Source organism: Trachypithecus francoisi, unplaced genomic scaffold, assembly GCF_009764315.1.
Source record: "Trachypithecus francoisi isolate TF-2019V2 unplaced genomic scaffold, Tfra_2.0 Lachesis_group0, whole genome shotgun sequence".
Taxonomy (NCBI): Eukaryota; Metazoa; Chordata; class Mammalia; order Primates; family Cercopithecidae; genus Trachypithecus; species Trachypithecus francoisi.
This window is the reverse complement of record NW_022681453.1, coordinates 140182354-140207125: the sequence shown is the minus strand read 5'-3', so window position 1 is coordinate 140207125 and position 24772 is coordinate 140182354. Positions and strand designations below refer to the sequence as shown.

At 41.1% G+C, this 24772-nt stretch overlaps 1 protein-coding gene and 1 pseudogene across 2 annotated transcripts; both read left to right on the top strand.

Annotated features, from left to right (window-relative positions):
• The first annotated feature begins 6774 nt into the window (after nt 1-6774).
• HIGD1A (HIG1 hypoxia inducible domain family member 1A) lies at nt 6775-24391 on the top strand. 2 transcript variants are annotated; one of them, XM_033212224.1, is made up of 4 exons: nt 6775-6884; nt 14779-14897; nt 22548-22682; nt 23377-24391. In XM_033212224.1, exons 2-4 carry the CDS (start codon nt 14801-14803, stop codon nt 23424-23426), a joined length of 282 nt encoding a protein of 93 aa, XP_033068115.1. In that variant the 5' UTR covers nt 6775-6884; nt 14779-14800; the 3' UTR covers nt 23427-24391. The 2 variants fall into 2 exon arrangements, with proteins under 2 accessions (XP_033068115.1, XP_033068116.1); XM_033212225.1 differs by having other exon boundaries at nt 6789-6884; nt 14755-14897.
• Nucleotides 9938-10707, top strand: LOC117083963 (annotated as a pseudogene).
• Nucleotides 24392-24772: the final 381 nt, after the last annotated feature.

The following is a 24772-nucleotide window of genomic DNA, read 5'->3' as shown; positions in this document are numbered from 1 at the left end:
AACACTCAACAAAGGATTTTTAATGAAGCAATTTTACTTTTGCACAGAGGGGTGTCTCTTAGGCCAGTTGCCATGAGAGCACACTTGAACAAAGGGGCATGAGGGCCTTTATTTTTGACGCAAGTCTTGCCTTCTTATTCTTTTTTTATTGGCCAGGGTCGGGTTGTACAATTTAAACTAATTTTGGTTGGCTAGACATTTGATTTTTTTTAGATAGGGTGGGCATGTAAAAGAAAAAGTGAAGGGAAAGGGGAAGGGGTGTTTGTAATGAGTTAGAAAGTTAGTCTTTTTTTTAAATAAGGAAAGGAATGTAAGTTGTATTGATAACACTTGGTATTGTGACGTGCCTGGGCATTTAACAAAGGCAAAGAGGAAAAAAGGAGAAAAAGGAGAAGAATGGGGGGAGGGGTACTATGAATTAAAGAATAAAAGATTGATCAGATTATTTGAAGAGACACCTTATCATATCCCACATCGCTTTATCAATACACCCAGTCTTTTTAAACAAGTTCAACAAAACGTTAATTTGTTTGAAATGGTGAGTTGATTCCTAACTCATCATTCCAATTGCATTACCAATAGACTGAAAAATATTCTGCAACTAATTCCAATAAAATGTTATTTTTTAAATGATGGATCAGTTTAGAATTCAGGAAATATCTATGTCAATACTGTTTTCTAATTTCCTATTACTTATTCTTTCCTGCTGTTGGGGCTCAGAAAATGATACCCCAAAGTGAAGGCCTCAGAAGCAGCCTCAGAAGTAAAGTTTCTACCCAACCTGTCTTACCCTCCTGTCTATCTCTCAGCCCCTCATTCTCTCCTGAAGCAAGTCATAGAAAATAGAATTCCTGGCCGGGCGCAGTGGCTCAAGCCTGTAATCCCAGCACTTTGGGAGGCCGAGACGGGTGGATCACGAGGTCAGGAGATCGAGACCATCCTGGCTAACACGGTGAAACCCCGTCTCTACTAAAAAAAAAAAAAAAAAAAAAAAAACAAAAAACTAGCCAGGCGAAGTGGTGGGCGCCTGTAGTCCCAGCTACTCGGGAGGCTGAGGCAGGAGAATGGCGTAAACCCATGAGGCGGAGCTTGCAGTGAGCTGAGATCCGGCCACTGTACTCCAGCCCGGGCGACAGAGCGAGACTCCGTCTCAAAAAAAAAAAAAAAAAAAAAAAAAAAAGAAAATAGAATTCCTCTTCCCCAAGGCTGATTACAGAAACCAGAACTTCTAAGCTTCCCCAACTTTTTTTTTTGAGATGGAGTCTAGCTTTGTCGCCCAGGCTGGACGACACGATCTTGGCTCACTGCAACCTCCACCTCCCAGGTTCACGCGATTCTCCTGCCTCAGCGTCCTGAGCAGCTGAGATTACAGGTGCACGCCACCATGCCTGGCTAATTTTTGTATTTTTAGTAGAGACAGAATTTCACCATGTTGGTCAGGCTGGTCTCGAACTCCTGACCTCGTGAACCACCCGCCTCAGCCTCCCAAAGTGCTGGGATTACAGGTGTGAGCCACTGCGCCTGACCGCTTCCCCAACTTTTTGTCTAAGAATTGGCCGTAGAGAAATTCTCTCACCTACCTTGTTCAATAGTAGCTCATAAGACCTCCATTCCAGAAAGGATCCTGTACTGTATCATGAAAGGAGAAATGCTACAATAGAAAGAAAGTTCAAGAATCTGAACAGACAGGTCTTGCTAGGTTTTCTGTTACCATTAGGTCATATCCTTTGTTGTCCAATCACATTTCTACATGACTGTTCCTGTTTCATCAAACCTAAGCATATAATCAGATGAGAGTCATCTGTTTCTTTGGGTCTTCACTCTGAAGGCTCCTGCATCTTGTAAAACCTTGATCAATGGGAGGCTGAGGAAGGCAGATCATGAAGTCAGGAGATCAAGAGCATCCTGGCCAACATGGTGAAATCCTGTCTCTCTTAAAATACAAAAAATCAGCCAGGCATGGTGGCACACGCCTGTAGTCCCAGGTACTTGGGAGGCTGAGGCAGGAGAATTGCTTGAACCCAGAAGGCGGAGGGGGTTGCAGTAAGCCAAGATCATGCCACTCCACTCCAGCCTGGTGACAGAGCAAAACTCTGTCTCAAGAACAAACAAACAAACAAAACAAACCTTGATCAAATACAGTACATTTATAACGTTTTTCTCTTGTTTTTGTTTTGTTTTTGTCTTTTCTTTTTTGAGACAGGGTCTCACTCTGTGGCCTAGGCTGAGTGCAGTGGCGCAATCTTGGCTTACTGCAGCCTTGACCTCCCAGGCTCAAGTGATCTGCCCACCTCAGCCTCCCAAGTAGCTGGGACTACAGAGGCACACCATCGCACCCAGCTAATTTTGTATTTTCTGTAGAGACAGGGTTTTGCCACATTGCCCAGGCTAGTAATTTTCTCTTGTTAACCAGTCTTTTGTTATAGGGGTGTTGGCTGCAACGCTTATGATGGGAAAGAAAGGAATCATCCCTTTCCACCCCATACCGCCTCTGTTTATATTTTCTCCCTTAAACTGACAGGGCTGGTACACTTTTGTCAAAAGACGAGCCTTTTTTCTCCTAAATTCAACCGTCATTTCAAACTGGCTCAGACTAATGACAATTCTGCCAAGTAGTGTGTAACTGTAGTCTTAATAAAGAGATTTTGGGGGACAAATGTGCATCTTCCATGCAGTTGTAGCCATAGAGTGCACATCTAACTTTCCTTAAATTATCTATGTGGATCTGTCATCCTATAATTTGTCTAAATTCTTATTTTTTTAATATTACAAATAAAGAGTCCAGCTTATATATAAAAATGTATTTCCTTTCTATGTCTTAAAAAGCACTTGCTGTTGAGCGATACTAAGGAAGGACACCACCTCTCATATTGTCTTATGCCCAATTTCTGCCTCCAAAGAAAGAAGTAAAAACTAAAAGGCAGAAATGAAATGCACAGGCAGACAGCCCGGCGCCATGCCCTCAGCCTAGTAAAGATCGACTCCTGACCTAACCAGTTATGTTATCTATAAATTCCACACATTGTATGGAAAAGCACTGTGAAAATCCCTGTCCTGTTCTGTTCGGAACTGATTACCAGTGCATGCAGCCTCCAGTCACACACCCCCTGCTTGCTCAATCGATCACGACCCTCTCACGCAGACCCCCTTAGAGTTGTGAGCCCTTAAAAGGGACAGGAATTACTTACTCGGGGAGCTTGGCTCTTGAGACAGGAGTCTTGCTGATGCTCCTGGCCAAATAAACCCCTTCCTTCTTTAACTTGGTGTCTGAGGGGTTTTGTCTGCGGCTTGTCCTGCTACAACACTATATTCTTAAAATATAGTGGAATCAAAATTCCTAGTTTCAGTCCTCTACCTCTATTACTTACTAGTTATTAGACCTTCATACCAATCATCATGTCAGAGATGTTTGAACCAGAGCAACTCCATTTTGAATAGGGGCTAGGTAAGATAACGCTGAGACCTACTGGACTGCATTCCCAGAGAGTTATGCATTCTAAGTCACAGGATGAGATAGAAGGTTAGGCATTCTAAGTCACAGGATGAGATGGGAGATTGGCGCAAGATACAGGTCATAGAGACCTTGCTGATAAAACAGGTTGCAGTAAAGAAGCGGGCTAAAACCCACCAAAACCAAGATGGCTACGAGAATGACCTATGGTCATCCTCACTGCTACACTCCCACCAGCACCATGACATTTTACAGATGCCATGGCAACATCGGGAAGTTACCCTATATGGTCTAAAAAGGAGAGGCATGAATAATCCACTCTTTGTTTAGCATACAATCAAGAAATCACCATAAAAACAGGCAACCAGCAGCCCTTGGGGCTACTCTGCCTATAGAGTAGACATTCTTTTATTCCTTTACTTTGCTAATAAGCTTGCCTTCACTGTACTCTGGGTTCGTCTACAATTCTTTCTTGCAGGAGATCCAAGAACCCTCTTTCGGGGTCTGGATTGGGAGCCCTCAGTAGTAATTGGTTTAAAAGGTTCTTATCCTTTCAGCTTCGAGGGCAAGGTCTGACTCTTTTTGCACAGTACACAGCAAGGAATTTTTAAAGCAATAGCTAACATTTTTCATGCCAAGCATGGGGCTAACATACTACATATATTTCCTCTGTAACCATCATTAGTGTTACCCCCCATTTTACAAGTGAAAAAAGTGACATTTTGAGAAATCAAGCACAAGGTCATGTCCAGTATGTTGCCAACTAGTTGCTCTCCGCTGATGGGGCGGTAAATCTTATTCTCTGGAAATCAACAGGTTAGCTGACATTATTTTGAGGCATATACATTCCCTTCAGGAATGAATATGCTTTGGTCACTGCTGCTATTAGCCTTTGTGTTTACAGAATCAAGAGACTAACGACTTCTGGTTGACCTTCATATCGAAGGCAGTGGGGTTCATCCTAAACGAGTTCCTGACTATCCCTACTTATCTTTTAAACCCTCCAGTTTTTGGAGCATTTACATCTCTCTTCATTTACCATTATTGAATTTCTATTGAGCACACAGGCAGCATTCAAGGAGATACCAGGATCATCCAGACAAAATATGTGCCTTCAAGGAGCTGAAAGCTACCATATAATCAAAGTATGAAGTTCTTAATCATCCAAAGCATGAAATGTTTCTTACATGTATCTTAATTATAAGATGAACGATTTTCAAAATCCTGAGCCCATGACATTTAGTTCCTATCTGTAAGACGGAGCACTTGGTAGTCTGCCTTGTTTTGTGATTATATCAAGAGACTCTAACTTAGTCCCAGATTTCCCCACGGTGCAGTTGTAGATGCTTTGTGTCTGAGGACTAAGCTCTGATTTTTTTATCTTACCCAAATTCCTATCTAAGGGGTCTGGGGAGTCATGCCCTACAAGTCATAAATTCTCATCGAATGGGTTTTATTTAACTCTATATATCGTGACTTACTTTCCAACTTGACTCTGGCATAACATTATGAGACAAGGAAGAAAATAAAAATATTTTACCCCAAAACATGTTTATTTGCCGTTATCTTGAAATGGCCATGCAAATCTGTCCTTTGTGGGGGAAAATTCGCATCTGTAAAGAATCTCTATGAACATAGCTAGATCTTTTCTTCCAGGCCTCCCCAGTCCTAAAGAGATTAAAAGTCTAGCACCTTTCAAAGATCTGAATATGAAATATTTGTTTGTCATCTATGGTCTCTAAAGGCAGCCTGTATCTGTCTAAAGGCAGCCTGTCTCTAAAAGCAGTCTCTATAAGACTTCAAAACAACCTTGGTCTCCACAATCTTTTATCTTAACCTGAACATTTCCTTTCTATTGATCCCAGGTATTTAGACAAACTCAACCAATTATCAACCAGAAAATGTTTAAATTTACCTATAGCCTGGAAGCCCGCTCCCCTCTCGCCTTTGAGTTGTCCCCCGTTTCTGGGCCAAACCAATGTATTTCTTAAATGTATTTGATGTCTCATGCCTCTCTAAAATGTATAAAATCAAGTGTGCCTGGACCACCTTGGGCACATGTTCTCAGGACCTCCTGAGGGCTGTCTCAGGGGCCATGGTCACTCATATTTGGTTCTGAATAAATCTCTTCCAACATCCAAGAGTTCGACTTTTTTCGTTGACCCACAATTCGCTGGACTGTCACTCATTATTTACTTGACAAACACATTAGAAGCCCTGTCCCCGGAAGCTCGCTATCACGCGGGGCTTCCGACACCTCCTTCCTGAGAGAAGGGTGGCCGGGCCTGGGTGAGGTCGTAGTTCCCGCGACCCGGTGCTTGCAAGTACTGGCTGCCTCCTATTATAATGTAAGCTCCAGGAAGGATCCCACGGGGGATCTGACAGCACACGGGTCCTGACCGACAACCTCCCTGGGAGCGGAATGGATAGAGCCCGCAGTCTTCCCAGCGCACCCGGCGCCCCAGGGCAAGCTCTGCTCCCACAGTGGCAGGCCAGATCTCCATTAGCAACCAGAGCAGCTCTCACCAACGCCTCAGTCATTCTGATGCATGTATAAGTTAAACATTAAAGAATTGGAGGAACTGGTGCCTTAGCAGAAAGGCTAGAATGTAAAGACAAGTCCATTAAGATCCCGCCTGGGCTTTCTCAGCCCCTAGAGTTTAATTAAAATAATGGAGTTGTTCTTGCACAGCTTTTACCGGGACCCACTTTAGATTATTTCCAAGGTTCTGAAGCAATTGTCTAGACATCTGACCCTATTACGGTTAAAGATTAGATTGAGTGAAACACTTTGGCTTTCGACTTGTAAGTGCACTGAATGTATTTAAGCACTAGAAAAACTTGTATTAATAATTTTGAGTTGGTCTGGTGAGTTACTCCGACCTTCTCCCTGTAACCTGTTGCAGAAATAAACTCCGTTCTTTCCCAGTCTGTCTGCATCTCGTTACTGAACGGCGAGAACAAGCAGTCGGACCCGTGTGGGTCCGGGAACCCCACCTCACCAGCAGCCGAAACCCCTCACCCCCATCCCTTTCCGGCCCGTGAGGCTTCCGCAGGCGGCCGGCATTCGGGACACGGCGTTCGCGGTGCTCGCCCCCGCTGCCCGAGGAGAAAAGCGCAGGAGAAATCCGAGGAGTCCCCGGGCCAGGAGCCAAAACTCCTCAAGTGCCCGGACGCGAATCCTGGGCGCCAAGCTCTCACGTCTGTTTCAGCCAGTACGCTAGAGCGGGGGTAGTGGGCCGGCACTCACCGCCCCAGCCAATCCGGGACCCGCTCTGGACTGCCCCACCCGCCGCGCACACGCACGCGTCGTTTTGCGGCCGCTGGCCTCTGATTGGCTGGGACGGCTGTGGGTGGTGAGAAGCCGGCCGGACAGGTTAAGACTGCAGGGATCGGAAGACGGTTGGCGTGTGAGAGGTTTTTCTCGCTCTAGGTAAGCGAAACAAGCCGGGGACTGTGAGCCAGGGTCACGGGCCGCGGGGCGGGAAGAAGTGGGGCAGCGCTTGGCCAGGCCGAAAGGACTTTGGGGGTGGGGGTTGGGGTTGCGGGTTGGGGGCTGGGAGCTGGGGGCTGGGGTCAGTGTCTGGAATGAGGGAGGAGAGGTGGAGTTGCCGGGGCTCAGGCCCGGCCTAGAGCATGGGAGGAGGAGAGGGGTCGGGAGCCGAGGCCTGGGGTCCTTAGGGTGAGGGGAGACGGAGCTAGCGAGGAGATAGAGCAGAAGCTTGTGGAGTGAGTTGTTGCCGAGCGGGGAAGACTCGCTGCTGGGGTGGTAATGAGAGGCGGGAGTAGGAGAGTGTTGGCTGGGCCCGACGGCGGGGAGCGAGGAGCGGGAGCGTCCCCAGAGCTTGGAACATTTTGAAGAGCAGGCTGAGCGGCGGGCGAGGCGGGATAGGAGGGCGAGCGCTCTGGTCACGGAGTCCCGACAAGGTCACAGGAAGAGGCGGCGAGGAAGGTCGGGAGGTTGAGGGGAGGGCGTACTGGCAGAGGACCTTCCAGTCCCGATCTTGCTTTTCTGCCCGACCTGGTGTTTCCTCCACCCTGGGAAAGTGAGCAGGCCTAGGGCCCCGTGTGTTGCTTCTGTGACCGAATTAAATTTTTCTCCTGCCGAGTCGGCGGGTTAGAGATTACAAAGCACAGCGTGAGGGCAGAATTGGGAGCTGCCGACATGATGCAGCAGTGATATTCGCCTTTGTCTTAAATTCCCGGAGTGGGAAGCCGCTATTTCCCTCTTCGGAGTATTCCCCACGACAGGGATCTCTGCTTCCGGAAGTACAAAAGCACTTTCGAGTAAGACAGGTTTGGATGGAAAGTTCTAACAGGTTGAAGCGGTGACAACCTGTTCATGAAGCTCCAGCATGACACACATATTTGGAATCCTGTATACTAGGGGTTCTCTTTGTGCACCAGAGTCACTTGAAGGGGCTTCTTAAAGTAAAAATTCCTCGAGCTCTGCTGCAGACCACCTGAATCCGGATCTCCATGCTGGGGCCTTGGCAGCCATTTTAAACAGGCTGATGGGCGACTGATGCAAAATCAAAGTTTGAAGCCAGCATTGCTTTAGATAGTAATTCCCGTGACAAAATAACTGTGAAGAAAGATCCTTCATTCAGCCTGTTAGTCCCCTGATGCTGGACGGCTCATCTTCCCTTAATGCCACTTTTAGGTTCCCTGTGGAAAGGTCTTCAGTCGTGTCTTACTAAGCGTACAGAATAATTTGTGCTCTCCAAACTGACTTTGAATATCTGGTTACTGGTGCCTTTTTTAGCGTCTATTCAACTTTATGACAGAGATCTGCGACAATTACTGTGGGTGGATAATGAAGGAAAGTCTGGCAGTGGTGTAGTGAAAAAAGTCTTTTCAAATCATAATTGAAATTGTTAGATGAGTTAAGTCACTGAAGAAGATTCCATTTAACTTAGGCATGACTTTTTTGTATATATCATTCAAGGAGAACAACGTGGGCTTCTGTTGAGTAATGGATTCTTACATTTTCTAATCAGATTTCTTATCTGCAAATTTAATCTAATTTACATCAGCAGCATAAGATTGATGTTTTGGCAATATATTGTCAATCAAAAGAACCCAGGACTCTATATCAGAAGAGCTGGATTCTAATCCTGCCCCACCAGACATGTATTCCTTGTACTGAGCAATTGGTATAACCCTCTCACAACCTTTTCCCCACCTGTAAAATAAGGCTGTTGGCCTGGATTATTCATCTGATTTGTTACTCTCAAATTACATGATTCGAAATTATTGTTCCTGATGCTTAACCAGTTTTCAATTCAGGTGGCTATAAACCATGAATACTTTGGAAACTTACACGTGGTAGTTAGAAAGACAGTTATCAAAATTTTGTATTCATAGAATATTTTAGATATGTACTATATGGGAACTATAATACTTGGACTACAGAATAACAAGTGATATGTGTTGGATTTTTAAATATTCATCCTTAATTTTATTCTGAAATGTACACATAAGGTAATCTGGAATCACAGACAGATTATCGTCTCGTTTCAAGCAAGTAATGGCCGTTTTGTTCCCCACACCCTGATTCTTACCTCAGGGGCTATTTTCTAAAAGCCAGGTCAAATGCCGTATCCATACAAACTTCAGAGTCTGTATCATAGATGAAGAACGGAGAAATAGATTTTCTTCTGTTCTTGATTTATATACAGGAAAGAGACAACTAACCCCCTCCCTCCTGAAAGGAGAAAAAAAAAACCTTTTGCTCCATTGACCCGTTGGAGAATTAGAGTCAACCAGATGTGAGATAATTATAAGAAAAACTACCAACTTTCTTGCTGTTTTTTAAAAACCATTTATGTCCTGTTTTTGTTTGTTTGTTGGGTCCCTCAGCAAGGGTCTTGCTTGTTTCCTGGGCTGGAGTGCAGTGGCTGGATCATGACTCATCACAGCCTCCACCTTCCAGGCTCAAGCAGCCCTCCTGCCACAGCCTCCTGAGGAGGCGGGACTACAGGTGTGCACCATGACGCCCAGCTACCAACTTTCTTGCTTTTAAAGACAATTGCCAAATGATTTTTTAGTTTAGAAATGATTCAGGCAAAAAAGGGGAAAACATGCTTTTATATCTGCAGAAGTTTTTAGTTTTTAAAAGTGTATTGTGGTATATAATAGTTTTGTCCCCTGTGTTGCAAGGAACTAAGACCTCAGGTTATTTCTCTTTTCATAGGTACAATATAAGAAACATAAAAGAAATAAGCACTTAAGTACATACAGTTTGGCATTTTTCTTACTGATTAAACTCTACAAATCTGTATGATTGTTATTTTTTTTCCACTCAATATTCCTGAGTAACCTAAGAATGCTTTCAGTGGTTGAGAAATGTGACTTTTAAATGTATGCAAGAAACATTTGTAGTGTACCTATTATATATAGGGTATTGCACCAGGCAGTGGAGTTGGATACAAGTAGAGCAGGTATTGGCCCCTGACTTAAGGATTCTAGCAAAAAAACAGACAAACTGATGGTTTTAAGGGTTATAAAGAAAGTACAAGATCCTATGGGACTGCATAACCAAAGCACTTACAGACTTAAAGAGACATTAATTTCTGAGAGGAGGTCAATTAAGGTGTGAACTTGAGTCCAATATGGTGGCACCCAGCGGTGGTGTGAACTGTGAGGAGTTTGCCTAGTTCCAGGAATTACTCAAGGTGATGTGGACAATTGATGACAGACTAGTACATGAATTAAACACTACGGTTCCAACAGCTTCCTTTGCAGGGAAAGTGGATGCCAGCCAAACCTGTAAACAACTTTGAGTCTTTGATGGCAGCTCATGCCAGCAGGGACAGAGTCATTGAAAAACTGTATAGCCCAGACCTCAGCAGTAGTAAAAAACCTCCAAGAAGAGAGAGAAAAGAAATTGGACGATTTAATATTGCTAAAGCAACTCAGAAGAGAGCAGACTAAGTTGAAATGGATGCAGTCAGAATGGTAAATGACAGGAGCTGGAAGGAGTTTAATGAATGCTACTGAATTCACTTCAAGCCTCCAAAGAATGAATAAAGAGAGATACTTTTTTTTTTTTTTTAAGGACCAGATCATCTCGTAAGAGCTAAGCATGACAGGTGTCAACAGGGCGGGCTTCCTAGGATTATTTCTGAGCCAATAGTCCAAGACCTTTTGTTGATTTCAGACCCCCTTAGCCAAGACCTCAAGTATAAATAATTCTGATAATTATGGAGAAATCAACTGCTATCTTATACTGATTCTGTTAAAAAAAAAAAAAAGTTTTGTAACTATTAAAATAATTTTCTGACTCAGTGTAAAAACAGAAAAACCAAACCTGAAAAAAAAAATGGGAGGAGTTAGCTAGGAAAGAGAGATATCTGAAGGGGATGGAAAGGGAGGGAAACTCTCACAAGTAGAGGAATCAGCTTGTGCAAAGGCTTGGAGGTATAGAGAGCTTCTTAAAAATATTTAATTTGGGCTGAGCACAGTGGCTAACACCTGTAATCCCAGCACTTTCAGAGGCCGAGGCGGGTGGATCACAAGGTCAGGAGATCGAGACCATCCTGTGAATGGTGAAACCCTGTCTCTACTAAAAATACAAAAAATTAGCCAGGTGCCATGGCAGACGCCTGTAGTCCCAGCTACTCAGGAGGCTGAGGTGGGAGAATGGCATGAACCCGGGAGGCGGAGCTTGCAGTGAGCCGAGATTGCACCACTGCACTCCAGCCTAGGTGACTGAGCCAGAGAGACTCCGTCTCAAAAAAAAAAAAAAATTAATGTGGTTAGAATGTGGGGGTTGGGAAGGGAAATGAAAGGATTTGTGATAAACTTCCCCTTTGAGAAGGTCATGATTTTTTTTTATTGTTATTTTTATTTTTTAAAATTTGAGATGGAGTCTCACTGTGTTGTCTAGGCTGGAGTGCAGTGGCGCAATCTTGGTTCACTGTAACCTCCGCGTCCTGGGTTTAAGCGATTCTCCTGCCTCAGCCTCCCAAGTAGCTGGGATTTCAGGCGGGCACTCCACCACGCCCACCACCATGCCCAGCTAACTTTTGTATTTTTAGTAGAGATGGGGTTTCACCATGTTGGCTAGACTAGTCTACAGTGTTTAATCTCTCCATCCAGTCCATTTATGCAGTTTCTTCAAAGCCAGTCTCAAGTGTTTCTCTGTGAAAGGTGCCAAACCTCCTTTAGCTAAAACACATCACTCTCTCTAAATTCAGACATTGTCTGTGTTAGGCTATTGACAGTTAATCACACTGTGATTGAAACCGCCATTGCAAAATTATAACTGAGACAGTGAAAGAGATAGGACCTAGCCAAAAAAAGACAGAGCCAGGCATGATGGCTCACATCTATAATCCTAGCACTTTGGGAGGCTGTGGCGGGCAAATAACTTAGGGCCAGGAGTTTGAGACCAGCCTGGCCAACATAGCAAAACCCCATCTCTACTAAAAATACAAAAAAATTACCCAGGCATGGTGGTGCACGCCTGTTATCCCAGCTTTAGGCTAAGGCACAAATCGCTTAAACCTGGGAGGCAGAGGTTGCGGTGAGCCAAGATTGAGATTGTGCCCCAGCTTTGGGTGACAGAACTAGACGCTGTCTCATAAAATAAAAATAGAAAAATAAAGCAAAGGTGGTAACAGCCCTTTACCAAAACAAACCCCCTTCTTGCCTGGGGACTAGACGGCCTTTGGAGGACTAATGAATTAGCCACAGCTTAGAAATTATATTTTAGGAGTCATGCAGCTGGAGGTTACAAGATTCTGACCCTCCCTAAAATGATCCTAAGATCAGTGCATGAGATATTTTGCAGACCCTGCACTTGATTGATCAACTGGCATCACCCAGATCAATAAACTGGCTCATCTGATCTTACGTCCCCTACATACGAACTGACTCAGCACAAGAGGACAGCTTCAACTTCCCAGTTCATGTCCACCCCAACCAATCAGCACTCTATTCACTGGCCTTCCCCTACCCACCAGATTATCCTCAAAAACTGATCCCTGAATGCTCCAAGAGGCTGATTTGACTAATTAAAACCCTGGTCTCTCACACAGCTGACTTTGGGTGAATTGCTCTTTCTCTATTGTAATTCCCCTGTCTTGATAAATCAGCTCTGTCTAGCCAGCGAGCAAGGTGAACCTGTTGGGCGGTTACATGATTTCTCTTTTTTTAAAAAAAAAACTGATTTTTGAACCATTAATTACTTTAGCGTTTATATTGTATTCTTCAGATATATAGTGAGTATCTTGAACCTTGAGCTTATTGAACCTTATATATAATAAAGCTCAGTAGTTAGGAGTTTATTCAATTAACAAGTAATGGAGTACAAAAAGAAGGTCTAAGTCCAATCTAAATTTTCTTTTATTTTCTTCTATGTCAGATGACACGATTGAGTCATCATGAAGGTGAGGCTTATAGGGATGAATTCACTTTCTAGACTAAGCACACCACCCCCTACCTCTGGAGTTGCATTTTCGTTGAGGACCTTACCTGCCACTGACTCCCCTTGAGTAGCAAGGTGTTGAATGAGAGGTATTTTTATCAAAGGGAGCATAATGCATATGAAAAACCCAGAAGTGAAAGTAAGATTTTATATGGGTGATAGAGTGGGCACAGACTTTTAAGTTTATTGTAATTGGCACTAATTAGAGACTTAAACTGTGCTTCAGCCCCTTATTTTATCTGTGGGTAAAGTTTACTGCAATTCAAAATAATTCAGTGAAGAAAGTATATTTTGTTATTGTGGCTAAAATGAAATTGAATTTGTTAATGCCTCATTGTGATAAAAGGCTATTCACTGAGATGACTGAAAAGGAGGAAAGGAGCCTTTGATCCCTGTGATAATGAAAATGAATCTTTTTTTTTTTTTTTTTTTTAAACCCCTATCCCCTTACTCATATGCTATCAGGCTAGTTCTTGCCTTTGGGATACCATTTAAAGGAATTATAAAAAGAGGGTAGAGTTTTAAAGGGAAGCCTGGGGGATGTAAGGTATGTAAAGGAAGGCAGATCTGAAGCTTAGAAGATATTGAGAAGACCCTGAGGGTAATTCAGTTTTGTGCTGCAGTGATGTTAAAAATACTAATCATAGGGCCAGGCTTGGTAACTCACGCCTGTAATCCCAACACTGGGAGGCAGGTGGATCACCTGAGGTCAGGAGTTCAAGACCAGCCTGGCCAAGATGGTAAAACCCCATCTCTACTAAAAATAAAAAAAAGTTAGCCAGGCATGGTGGCAGGCACTTCTAATCTCCAGTTATTTGGGAGGCTGAAGCAGGAGAATCACTTGAACCTGGGAGGCAGAAGTTGCAGTGAGCCAAGACTGCACCATTGCACTCCAGCCTGGGCAACAAGAACAAAACTCCATCTCAAAAAAAAAAAAAAAAAAAAAAAGCTAATCATCGGCTCGCACAGTGGCTCACACCTGTAATTCCAGCAGTTTGGGAGGCCGAGGTGGGTGGATCACTTGAGGTCAGGAGTGAAACCCTGTCTCTACTAAAAATACAAAAAAATTAGGCATGGTGGTGTGTGCCAAGTGGAGGTTGCAGTGAGCCGAGATTGTGCCAGTGCACTCCAGCCTGGGCAACAGAGCGAGAGTCGGTCTCAAAAAAGAAGAAAACTAATCATAGGTCATAAAAAAGTCTAAAAGGCTATGAAGGAGACATTTCTACCAATATTATTTGAAATAAAAGCTTTGTTCTTAAAATGAGTAAATAATGAGCTAGGTAAAAACTTTGGCTGTTCAGAATAACTACTCTTTCCCCCAGAGGCAACCATCATGGATAAGAGATTACTGTAATAGATTAGAGACTAATCTGAAGTGAAAACTGAAGCAAGGAAGCACATTGGAATAAATAAACCAGCAGTTGAAAGCAATAAAGACTGCACTTAACCACACCAAAAAGTGCTAAGTAGGATTTCCAATGTGATATTGAAGGTTCAATAGGAGTTCTCAGTTTGGTTTGAGTAACTTAAAATTGTCAAGTTAAATAGTTGATTAAGGATGAAGATAGCCAGAAAATTAGTAGCTACTATTTTAATTGATAAAAGTAACATCAATTTAAAATTTTTCACTATTTTTAATAACATTGTGCTAAAAATGAATGGGTTGTACCGGAGAAACGGCAAAACAATAGGGGGAATAAATGTATACAATTCTCCCTGAGGGTGACTATACATTAAAAATACAGTTAATTTCTAAAAATACTTTTTAACTTTAGGATTATGGATAACATATGCTAAGATTCTCATGGAAGTTAGGAATATTTTAAATACATCCAGATATTTAATAATGTTCAGATGCTTTTAATTACAGAACCTCATAGAAATTCTCTCTCAGGGTGATTCTTCAAGCAGTCACTATGTCAACAGACACAGGCGTTTCCCTTCCTTCATATGAGGAAGATCAGGGATCCAAACTTATTCGAAAAGCTAAGGAGGCACCATTCGTACCCGTTGGTAAGTTTGACTGACATTTTAGTGATCTTGAATACGGTAGAGCTGTGATAAACTTGTTCATTGACCATATCCTGAAAGAATGTATTTTCCATTTTTTTCTTATGTTGTTGAAATATGCTGAGATTGGCAATATAAATCTCATCACAATGATTCTTCTGTATGTTTTCAGACTCTTTTTTTCTTTTTGGAGACAGGGTCTCTTTCGCCTAGACTGAAGTGCAGTGGCTCGATCATAGCTCACTGCCCCCACCCCTCGACCTCTCAGGTTCTTGATCCTTTCACCTCAACCTCCTAAGTAGCTGGGACCACAGGTGTGCACCACCACGCCCAGCTAATTTTTGTATTTTTGTATAGACACAGGGTTTCACCATGTTGCCTAGGCTGGTCTTAAACTCTTGGGCTCAAGCAATCTGCGCACCCTCAGCCTAGTGCTAGGATTATAGGTGTGAGCCACCACTCCAGCTGAGACTTCTTATTTTATTGAGTCTTATTTCAGTGAATAATGTTGTTTTGGTGAACCCCAAGACCACCCTCAGGTTAGATGATTATTGGGCCAAGACTCTTAAGACTCAAAAATGCTTGCTATGGTCATAGTTATAGTTTATTACAGCAATGGGATATAGGTTAAAGTCAACAAAGACATATAGAATGAAGTCTAGGATAAACCAGACACAAAATTCTAGGTGTCTCCTTCTCAGGGAGTCCCAGAGGGTGAGGGGGTGCATTTAATTCTTCAGTACTGATGATATGATATGTGACAATACATGCTAAGTCTTGCCATCCAGGGAAGCCCACCAAGCCTTGGTAACCAGGTTTTATTGAGGTGTCAGTCATGACTGAAATTAGCTATTCAGTCTCCTATACCCCAGAGGTCGGACTTGCAGGCATATTAAAATTCATTTAATGTGCACTTAAAACAGATGAAAGGTGAAATTTATAATATATAAACTAATATCAAGAAAAAGTTAAAAAATTTTTAATTGTACAAAGAATTTAAAAATTACCTTTAATGCCACCATTTAGATGTAACTATTGTTACCATTTTGATGTACATATTTTTTCCAGTTGTTTTTTCTTTTTTTATCTTTGCAAATTCAGGATCATACTAAGATGCATATAAGTATTATAATTTTTATCTCATGTTTTTACCTATGTTATTTGAAACTCGACTTTTTTTTTTTTTTCTGAGAAGGAGTTTTGCTCTTGTTGCCCAGGCTGGAGTGCAATGGCGCGATGCTGGCTCACTGCAACCTCCACCTCTTGAGTTCAAGTGATTATCCTGCCTCAGCCTCCCAGGTAGCTAGAATTACAGGTGCCCGCCACCACATCAGCTAATTTTTTAGTATTTTTAGTAGAGATGGGGGTTTCATCCTGTTGGCCAGGCTGGTCTCGAACTCCTGATTTCAGGTGATCCACCTGCCTCGGTCTCCCAAAGTGCTGGGATTACAGGCGTGAGCCACCGTGCCTGGCCTAAAAACTCCACTTTTTTTTTTGAAACGGAGTCTCCCTTTGTCGCCCAGGCTGGAGTGCAGTGGCACAATCTTGGCTCACTGCAAGCTCCGCCTCCCGAGCTCACGCCATTCTCCTGCCTCAGCCTCCCGAGTAGCTGGAACTACAGGTGCCTGCCACCACGCCCGGCTAATTTTTTCTATTTTTCAGTAGAGACTGGGTTTCACTGTGTTAGCCAGGATGGTCTCGATCTCCTGACCTCGTGATCTGCCCGCCTCAGCCCCCAAAGTGCTGGGATTACAGGCGTGAGCCACCACGCCTGGCCAGAACTCCACTTTTAATAACTTAATTTGTATGATATAAATTACTATTATATATAACGTTATAATCCTCTTGGTAGAAATTTATGTGGTTTCTAATTTTTCATTATTAACAAACTACTGAGCATCTTTTTAGATGGCTCTCCAAGAATTTAAAGGACTTTGAAGTCTCTCGAAGGAGTTTTTCTTCTGAGCATATAATTAATAAGTTAGTTGCAAAAGTACATAAAACAGAAAGGTACCATACCCTATGATCCTGACTCTGAAACACAACAGCAGTTTGCACAGTCTGTCAGTGTTTTCTTCTCCATATACTACCATAAATTATTATTTATAATTATTTTTAGATGAAATATTTTTCTTTAGCCTTGTTTTCATTATCTTTTTATAACAATGCATATAGGAACATTTATATTTTTAATAATTGAATCATTAATTTTGTAGATATACAATGTTTTGTAACAGAGATCTCTAAAATTTTTTGGTTGTACATTCCCTCAGTAAAAAATAATTTGAACACGTACGTCCTGTCAGTGTGTTGTGTGTTTACCTATTTTTAAGTCATTTATAAGTACTTTTGTTCTTATACATTTGGTACATTATGAAATATGCAGAAAGGTATTTCAAAAGGATAAGATACAAATATAAAATTTTCTGCTCTTTAATGGGTTGTCATTTATACATATCCCTTCTTAGGAGTACATAAATCCTACATTGATTTAACCATTGCTCTATTGACGACATAGGAGTTGTTCCCATTATGTTGCTTTTACAAACTGTTGGAAGAGTGTGTGTGTAAAAATTAAATATCCTTGTTTTTTTTTTTTTTTTTTTTTTGAGGCGGAGTCTCACTCTATCGCCCTGACTGGAGTGCAGTGGCCGGATCTCAGCTCACTGCAAGCTCCGCCTCCCGGGTTTAGGCCATTCTCCTGCCTCAGTCTCCCGAGTAGCTGGGACTATAGGCGCCCGCCACCTCGCCCGGCTAGTTTTTGTATTTTTAGTAGAGACGGGGTTTCGCCATGTTAGCCAGGATGGTCTCGATCTCCTGACCTCATGATCCGCCCGTCTCGGCCTCCCAAAGTGCTGGGATTACAGGCTTGAGCCACCGCACCCGGCCCCTTGTATGTTTAATTGTACCCAAACAATGATTTAGGCCAATAGGCTCTGATGGGTTGGTTTTCCCATACTCTCAATAGCACTAGATATTATCATTCTTTGAGCATCTTTTCATATGTGTTGGTCATTCAGGCTTCTCTCCTGTGAATTAGCTTTTTTGTTTTTTTCTTTTTTGTTTTTGCTTTTGTTTCTGTTTTGACTAGGTTGTCTTTTTCTAATTAAATTATAATTATGTATTTTAGGTATTATGTTTTCTTATATGTTGCAAGGCCTTCATGATCCTGGGACTACTTAGGTTTCTGTATTTCTTTATGTTGTTGATTTATCATTGAGATACTAATCTATCTGGAATTTATTTGTAGGTATAACATGAGGCAAAATCTAACTTTATACTTTTTCCGTATGGATACCTTAATTTTCTAACACAGTAATTTGGGTATCTATTTTGCATTCTTTTCCCACTTATTTGAAATGTGAACTATGTCATACACGAAACATAGGTTTGTTACTGAACTACTGTACTTATTTTGTTGCTTTGATCTGTCTGCCAGAAACTTAATGGTATGTTTAGATACTTCATAAGCCAGTACACTTTCACTATTCTACCTTCTCAGATAGAGCTTGCCTGTTTACTTTGAAATTAGCTTGTTAATTGCAGCTACTCAGGAAGTCAAGGCAGGAGGGTCACTTGAGCCCAGGGGTTCAGGGCGGTAGTGTATAATGGTCATGCCTGCGAATACCCACTAAACTCTATTCTGGGAAACATAGGAAGACCCCGTGTCTAAAAAAAAGAGAGAAAAGAAAAAGAAATTGGCCTGCCCAGCCCAAAATGGGGAAAAATGTCTCATTTTTACATTTGGATTAGATTGAATTTATAAATTTGGGGAGAATGGAAATCTTAGAATGTGGTGCATCTACCGATTTTCATGCAAACTTTTTGTGTCCTTAAATATAATTTTATTGTTTTCTGTAGGTCTAGAAATTTAATTTCTCTAGATATGCTTTTTAATGTATTCATCAAAGTAATCTTTTTTCTTACTGGTTCTAGTTGTGTTTCTTTTTGTTCTTTTGAGACGGAGTCTTGCTCTGTCGCCCAGGGTGGAGTGCAGTGGCACAATCTCAGCTTACTGCAACCTCTGCCTCCCAGGTTCAAACAATTCTTGTGCCTCAGCCTCCCGAGTAGCTGGTATTACAGGTGCCTGCCACCACGCCTAGCTAATTTTTGTAGTTTTAGTAGAGACAGGGTTTTGCCATGTTGGCCAGGTTGGTCTGGAATTCCTGACCTCAAATGATCCACCTGCCTCGGCCTCCCAAAGTACTGGGATTACAGGCATGAGCCACTGCACCTGGCCTCTAGTTGTGTTTCATTTGATTCTCTTGGATTTCCTATACACACAGTTAGATGATCTGCAAACTAGTAGTGTTTCTTCCTAAATTATGCCTATAGTTTTTTTAATGTGATTTAAAATTGTTTAGGATCTCCAGGCAACAATAGCAGTATTCACATGTATCCCTGACTTATCTTTAAAGGGAACTTTTTTTCTTATATCTTTTTCATTTTTTAATAAAAAATAAGGCTGAGTGCTTTGGCTCATTCCTGTAATCCCAGTGCTTTAGGGGGCTGAGGCAGGAGGATCACTTGAGCCTAGGAGTTCAAGACAGCCTGGGCAACACAGTGAGACGCTGTTTTGTGTTTTTAGTGGAGATGGGGTTTCACCATTTTGGCCAGACTAGTCTGGAACTCCTGTTTTCAAGTGATCCACCTGCCTCAGCCTCCCAAAGTGCTTGGATTATAGGTGTGAGCCACTGCACCCAGCCTCTCGTGTTATCTTAATTTTGTTTTGGTATCAGGGATTTGTTTTCTTGGGAAATATATTGGAAAAAAATGTATTGGGATGTTTTTTTTTTTTTTTTTTTTTTTTTTTTTTTTTTTTTTTTTTTTGAGACGGAGTCTCGCTCTGCCGCCCAGGCTGGAGTGCAGTGGCCGGATCTCAGCTCACTGCAAGCTCCGCCTCCCGGGTTCACGCCATTCTCCTGCCTCAGCCTCCCGAGTAGCTGGGACTACAGGCGCCCGCCACGTCGCCCGGCTAGTTTTTTGTATTTTTAGTAGAGACGGGGTTTCACCATGTTAGCCAGTATGGTCTCGATCTCCTGACCTCGTGATCCGCCCGTCTCGGCCTCCCAAAGTGCTGGGATTACAGGCTTGAGCCACCGCGCCCGGCCTGGGATGTTTTTAATGCCCTGGAATACTTTAAATAACATGAATTGAGAATGCCCTTATAATTTTTATTAGACCTTGTTAATAAAACTATTTGGGTCTTTATCTTTTGGGGATAAAGCATGGATTGCCCATTTAATTCTTTCTATGGTTATTGGTATAGAAAGGTTTTCTACAACTTCTTGAATCAAATTTAGGAATTTGTATTTTCCTCAGAAATCATTCATTTCACCTAGATTTTCAAATTTAATTGGCAGAGAGCAATCATCTCTTATTTTTAAAAATCTCTTTACCACTTGTGATTATATCCACTTTCTCATTCCTAATGTTGTATATTTATTTTCTCTTTGATCAGACTTCCTAGAGGTTTTACAATTTTATTTGTTCTAAGAACCAGTACTGTTTTTATTTTTCAAATAATGTTTGATAGTTTTCCTAATCTCTCAGTTTTTACTTTAACCTCCAAATCTAGTTATTGGTGCTCAGCTTCTCAGTGGGTAGAGGGCGGGTGTGTGTGTGTGGCTGGCTGTTTTATGTCTTGATTGCTAAGTTTTGGCTTTATGGTAGTCGTCCAGGAAGAAGGCCTTTTTGGAAGTTGGAATTTTCTTTGTGGCTTAATAAACGATTGGTTTTGTCAAAGCTTCATAGACATTTGAAAGAATGTGGGATCTCTGTTATAATTAAAATATTAAATTTTATTTATTTTTAAGAATTTAAGTAAGGTTATTTAATGGTGCCGTTCAATTCTGTAGCTTTAGTTTGGTGCTTCTTATTCTGTTTTCTGAAAGAGACGTATTTTCCCATTTTGTTATCTTCTAATAGAGCTGATCTTGTGTTCCTAACAATTTTTGCTTCATTTATGTTACTGCTATATTAGATTATTTTAAAGATTTATGACTATTTAAAAATGTATCTATTTCTATGTGTGTATATATATATATATATATTTTTTTTTTTTTTTTGTATTTTTTAGTAGAGACGGGGTTTCACCGGGTTAGCCAGGATGGTCTTGATCTCCTGACCTCGTGATCCGCCCGTCTCGGCCTCCCAAAGTGCTGGGATTACAGGCTTGAGCCACCGTGCCCAGCCTGTATATATATATTTTTTGAGATGGAGTCTCGCTCTATTGCCCAGGCTGGACTGCAGTGGCGTGATCTCAGCTCACTGCAACCTCCACCTCCCAGGTTTAAGCTTTCTTTCTGCCTCAGCCTCCCGAGTAGCTGGGATTACAGGCACATGCCACCATGCCCGGCTAATTTTTTGTCTTTTTAGTAGAGATGGCCAGGCTGTTGGCCAAGCTGTTCTCAAACTCCTGACCTCAGGTAATCCACCTGTCTCAGCCTCCCAAAGTGCTGGGATGATGGGTGTGAGCTACCGCTCCCCACCCTAATTTTTTTTTCTTCTTATGATTTGGAAGTTCTGAGGCTGTTCTTATAGTGCTTGCTGGTGGTTTTCTTTGCATTGTCAAACTAGGATGTGTTTTTTTCATCTATTTCCAGTATTAAAATGAATGTAAATTTATTCCCTAACTTAAGACCTTTAGCACACGTTTTGTTGTAATAATCATAGCCTAATTTCAGATTCTTAATTTTTCTGTATATACCAGTCATTTTCAAGGAACCAGTACAGATTTTCCTGTCTTTATTGCTCACTATTGTATCTTAACCATTATGTCTTTATTTATTGAACTGTCCATTTTGACTCACTGTTTTTATTTGACTGGATATTTTCCTCTAGGTTTTTGTATCAGCACCTGGGTGGCAGCTTGGGAAAGAGAGCCCTCCTGTAGTTCCAGTTGTTAGGGAGGCTGAGCCAAGAGGATCACTTGAGCCCAGGAGTTCAAGGCTGCAGTGAGCTATGATTGTGCGACTGCACTCCAGCCTGGGCAACAGAGCAAGACCCCATCTCTTAAAAAATAAAATAATAAATCTTAAAAAGAAAACATGCAAAGTCATGTCCTGAATGCTTTTACCCTCAAAATGAATGAGAGTTTGGCTCTGTATAGAACTCTAGGATCATAATCCTTTTAACTGAAACTAATATTACTCTATTCTTTTCCTTTATTTACTTACATTCTTCCCAGTACAGTATTCCAAAGTTTGAAATATTCAGGCAGTGTTTCTCAGTGGTAGTAATGTGTAGGATTGTCTCTGGTATATTAACTGATTACCTTGAGGGAGGGAAATAGGACAGAGAGGAAATGTAATAAATTCATTCTCTAAGTCAAGACCTTTGGCACACTTTTGTTCTGATGATCATAATCTAGGTTCCTGTTAATTCTCTAGCACTCTTTTAAAGGAGTTTGTCTACTGGCCCCACAAACCCACATTTTTAAAGATAATCCTGACTTTTTGGATCTGCTATTGTTTGCTTCAAGATTTTTTGTTTTGACAGGGGAAAACATGAAAAACTCAATTTGTATGTTAGCTAATTAATGATCTGATAAAGAATCCTCATATAAATAATAAAATGTACATTCATTGATGGTAAAGTCATCTTGGTCCCTTCTCCTCATGCGTCTGACATACTTGTTACTTTGTTTTACAGGAATAGCAGGTTTTGCAGCAATTGTTGCATATGGATTATACAAACTGAAGAGCAGGGGAAATACTAAAATGTCCCTTCATCTGATCCACATGCGTGTGGCAGCCCAAGGCTTTGTTGTAGGAGCAATGACTGTCGGTAGGTTCCTACAGGAAATTTTCAAATTTTCGTTTCTCATTGAAATATTTCTTGACGATCAAAATGGGTAAATATTTTTAGCTGGCCTTTTAGCAGTTTGAGAATATCACTTATTTTCATGTAGAAAATGAATTAATGAAGATAATTCAAGTAGTGACATAGTTTTTCTGTGATATATCCTACTAAGATTTTAAAGAAATGAAAAAAATCCTGTCAATCACTGAGTTTATAATTTCATTGAAGAGCCTAGACATGTAAATGGGGTTGATAGTAACATCTGTTATCTGGGAGGGACATACAATTGCTATTTTATTGTGTTTTTAAAGGAGAGATTCTTGGTGTAGGTATTACGTGCTTCTGTTGGCTTTATAATTCATTGACTTTATCTGGTATTATGTAGCAAGAGTGATTCAAAGTTACCAGATAAATATTGATGGTTCTTTAAAAGAAATATTGTAATATGTGAAGTAGCCATACCAGCCCTTTGCTACTTGGGAAACTACTGTATGTAAAAGGAGTTTTAGAAATTTAAGATGTTTAAGAAGGCAAGAGTATAAGCTTCCTAGGGTCTTGTTCCCCTTGTAAATATTCCATGCTAGCAATGGTACTACTTTCAGCTATTTTATGAACTGGTTTTTATTTTTCAATATTTAAGAAAATATTGAAATGCTTAACTAGCATTCTTTTTCTTTAGGTATGGGCTATTCCATGTATCGGGAATTCTGGGCAAAACCTAAGCCTTAGAAGAAGAGATGCTGTCTTAGTCTTGTTGGAGGAGCTTGCTTTAGTTAGATGTCTCATTATTGAAGTTACCTATTATTGTTGAAAATAAACTAATTTGTATGGATTTAGATGGTAACATGGCATTTTGAATATTGGCTTCCTTTCTTACAGGCTTGATCTGCCTGGTGACCGAATTACTAGTGACTAGTTTACTAACTAGGTCATTCAAGGAAGTCAAGTTAACTTAAACCTGTCACTTAAATGTACTTGATGGTGTTGAAATGTCCACCTTCTTAAATTTTTAAGATGAACTTAGTTCTAAAGAAGGTAACAGGCCAGTCCTGAAGATACTCCCAGTTTGCTGCAGAATCTCATATTTTGGATGTTGTATAAGAGTTCTATTTGCCCCAGTTAATTCAACTTTTTTCTACCTATTTTATGGACTGTCTGGCTCTGTTAGAACTCTGTCCAAAAAGTGCATGGAATATAGTTTGTAAAGCTTCCCACAGCTGACAATATATGTGCATGTGTTTAAACCAAATCCAGAAAGCTTACAATAGAGCTGCATAATAGTAGTATTTATTAAAGAATCACAATTGTAAACATGAGAATAACTTAAGGATTCTAGTTTCGTTTTTTGTAATTGCAAATTATATTTTTGCTGCTGATATAATAATTTTTAAATGTCATCTTGAAATAGAAATACATATTTTAAGCAGTCATGCAAAGGTAAATGAACACTTTTTAAATGTGTGTGTTGCTTATTTTTTCCATAAGAATTGTAAACATTGAACTGAACAAATTACCTGTAATGGATTTGATTAATGACTTATGAGCAAGCTGGTTTGGCCAGACAGTATACCCAAACTTTTATGTACTACAGAAGGCTATTATACTTGTGAAATTCTCTTGTCTAATCTAAATTTACATTCCATGGCGATAACATGGTATATGTATTGTTATTAAAGTAAGTGACCCATGTCAAATGTGTTGTGTTTATTTCATGAGGAAGAAGAGCTTTCTGTAGAGGAACAATTTGAGAACAAGTTTCAGGAAATTGCCTTTTTTGTTGTTGTTCTCTAATCATGTTCTGCTTTCTGTTTCGACGATTTTAAAAATATTTTACTCTATGGTGTGTTTTACTTTCTTTCCTTTTGTGAGTAATTTTTGTTCTATTGATTATCCATATAAATTTTTTATTTTATTTATTTTTTATTTTTTGAGAAAGGATTATTCTCTGGCGCCTAGGCTGGAGTGCAGTGGCACGATCTTGGCTTACTGCAACTTCCACCCCTCGGGTTCAAGTGATTCTCCTGCCTCAGCCTCCCGAGCAGCTGTGATTACAGGCATGTGCCAACACGCCTGGC

Coding starts and splice junctions, on each gene's coding strand:
- HIGD1A (XM_033212224.1), top strand. CDS start 14,801: ATGTCAACAGACACAGGCGTTTCCCTTCCTTCATATGAGGAAGATCAG. Junction 14,898..22,547: donor GGCACCATTCGTACCCGTTG/GTAAGTTTGACT, acceptor TTTGTTTTACAG/GAATAGCAGGTTTTGCAGCA. Junction 22,683..23,376: donor TGTAGGAGCAATGACTGTCG/GTAGGTTCCTAC, acceptor CTTTTTCTTTAG/GTATGGGCTATTCCATGTAT.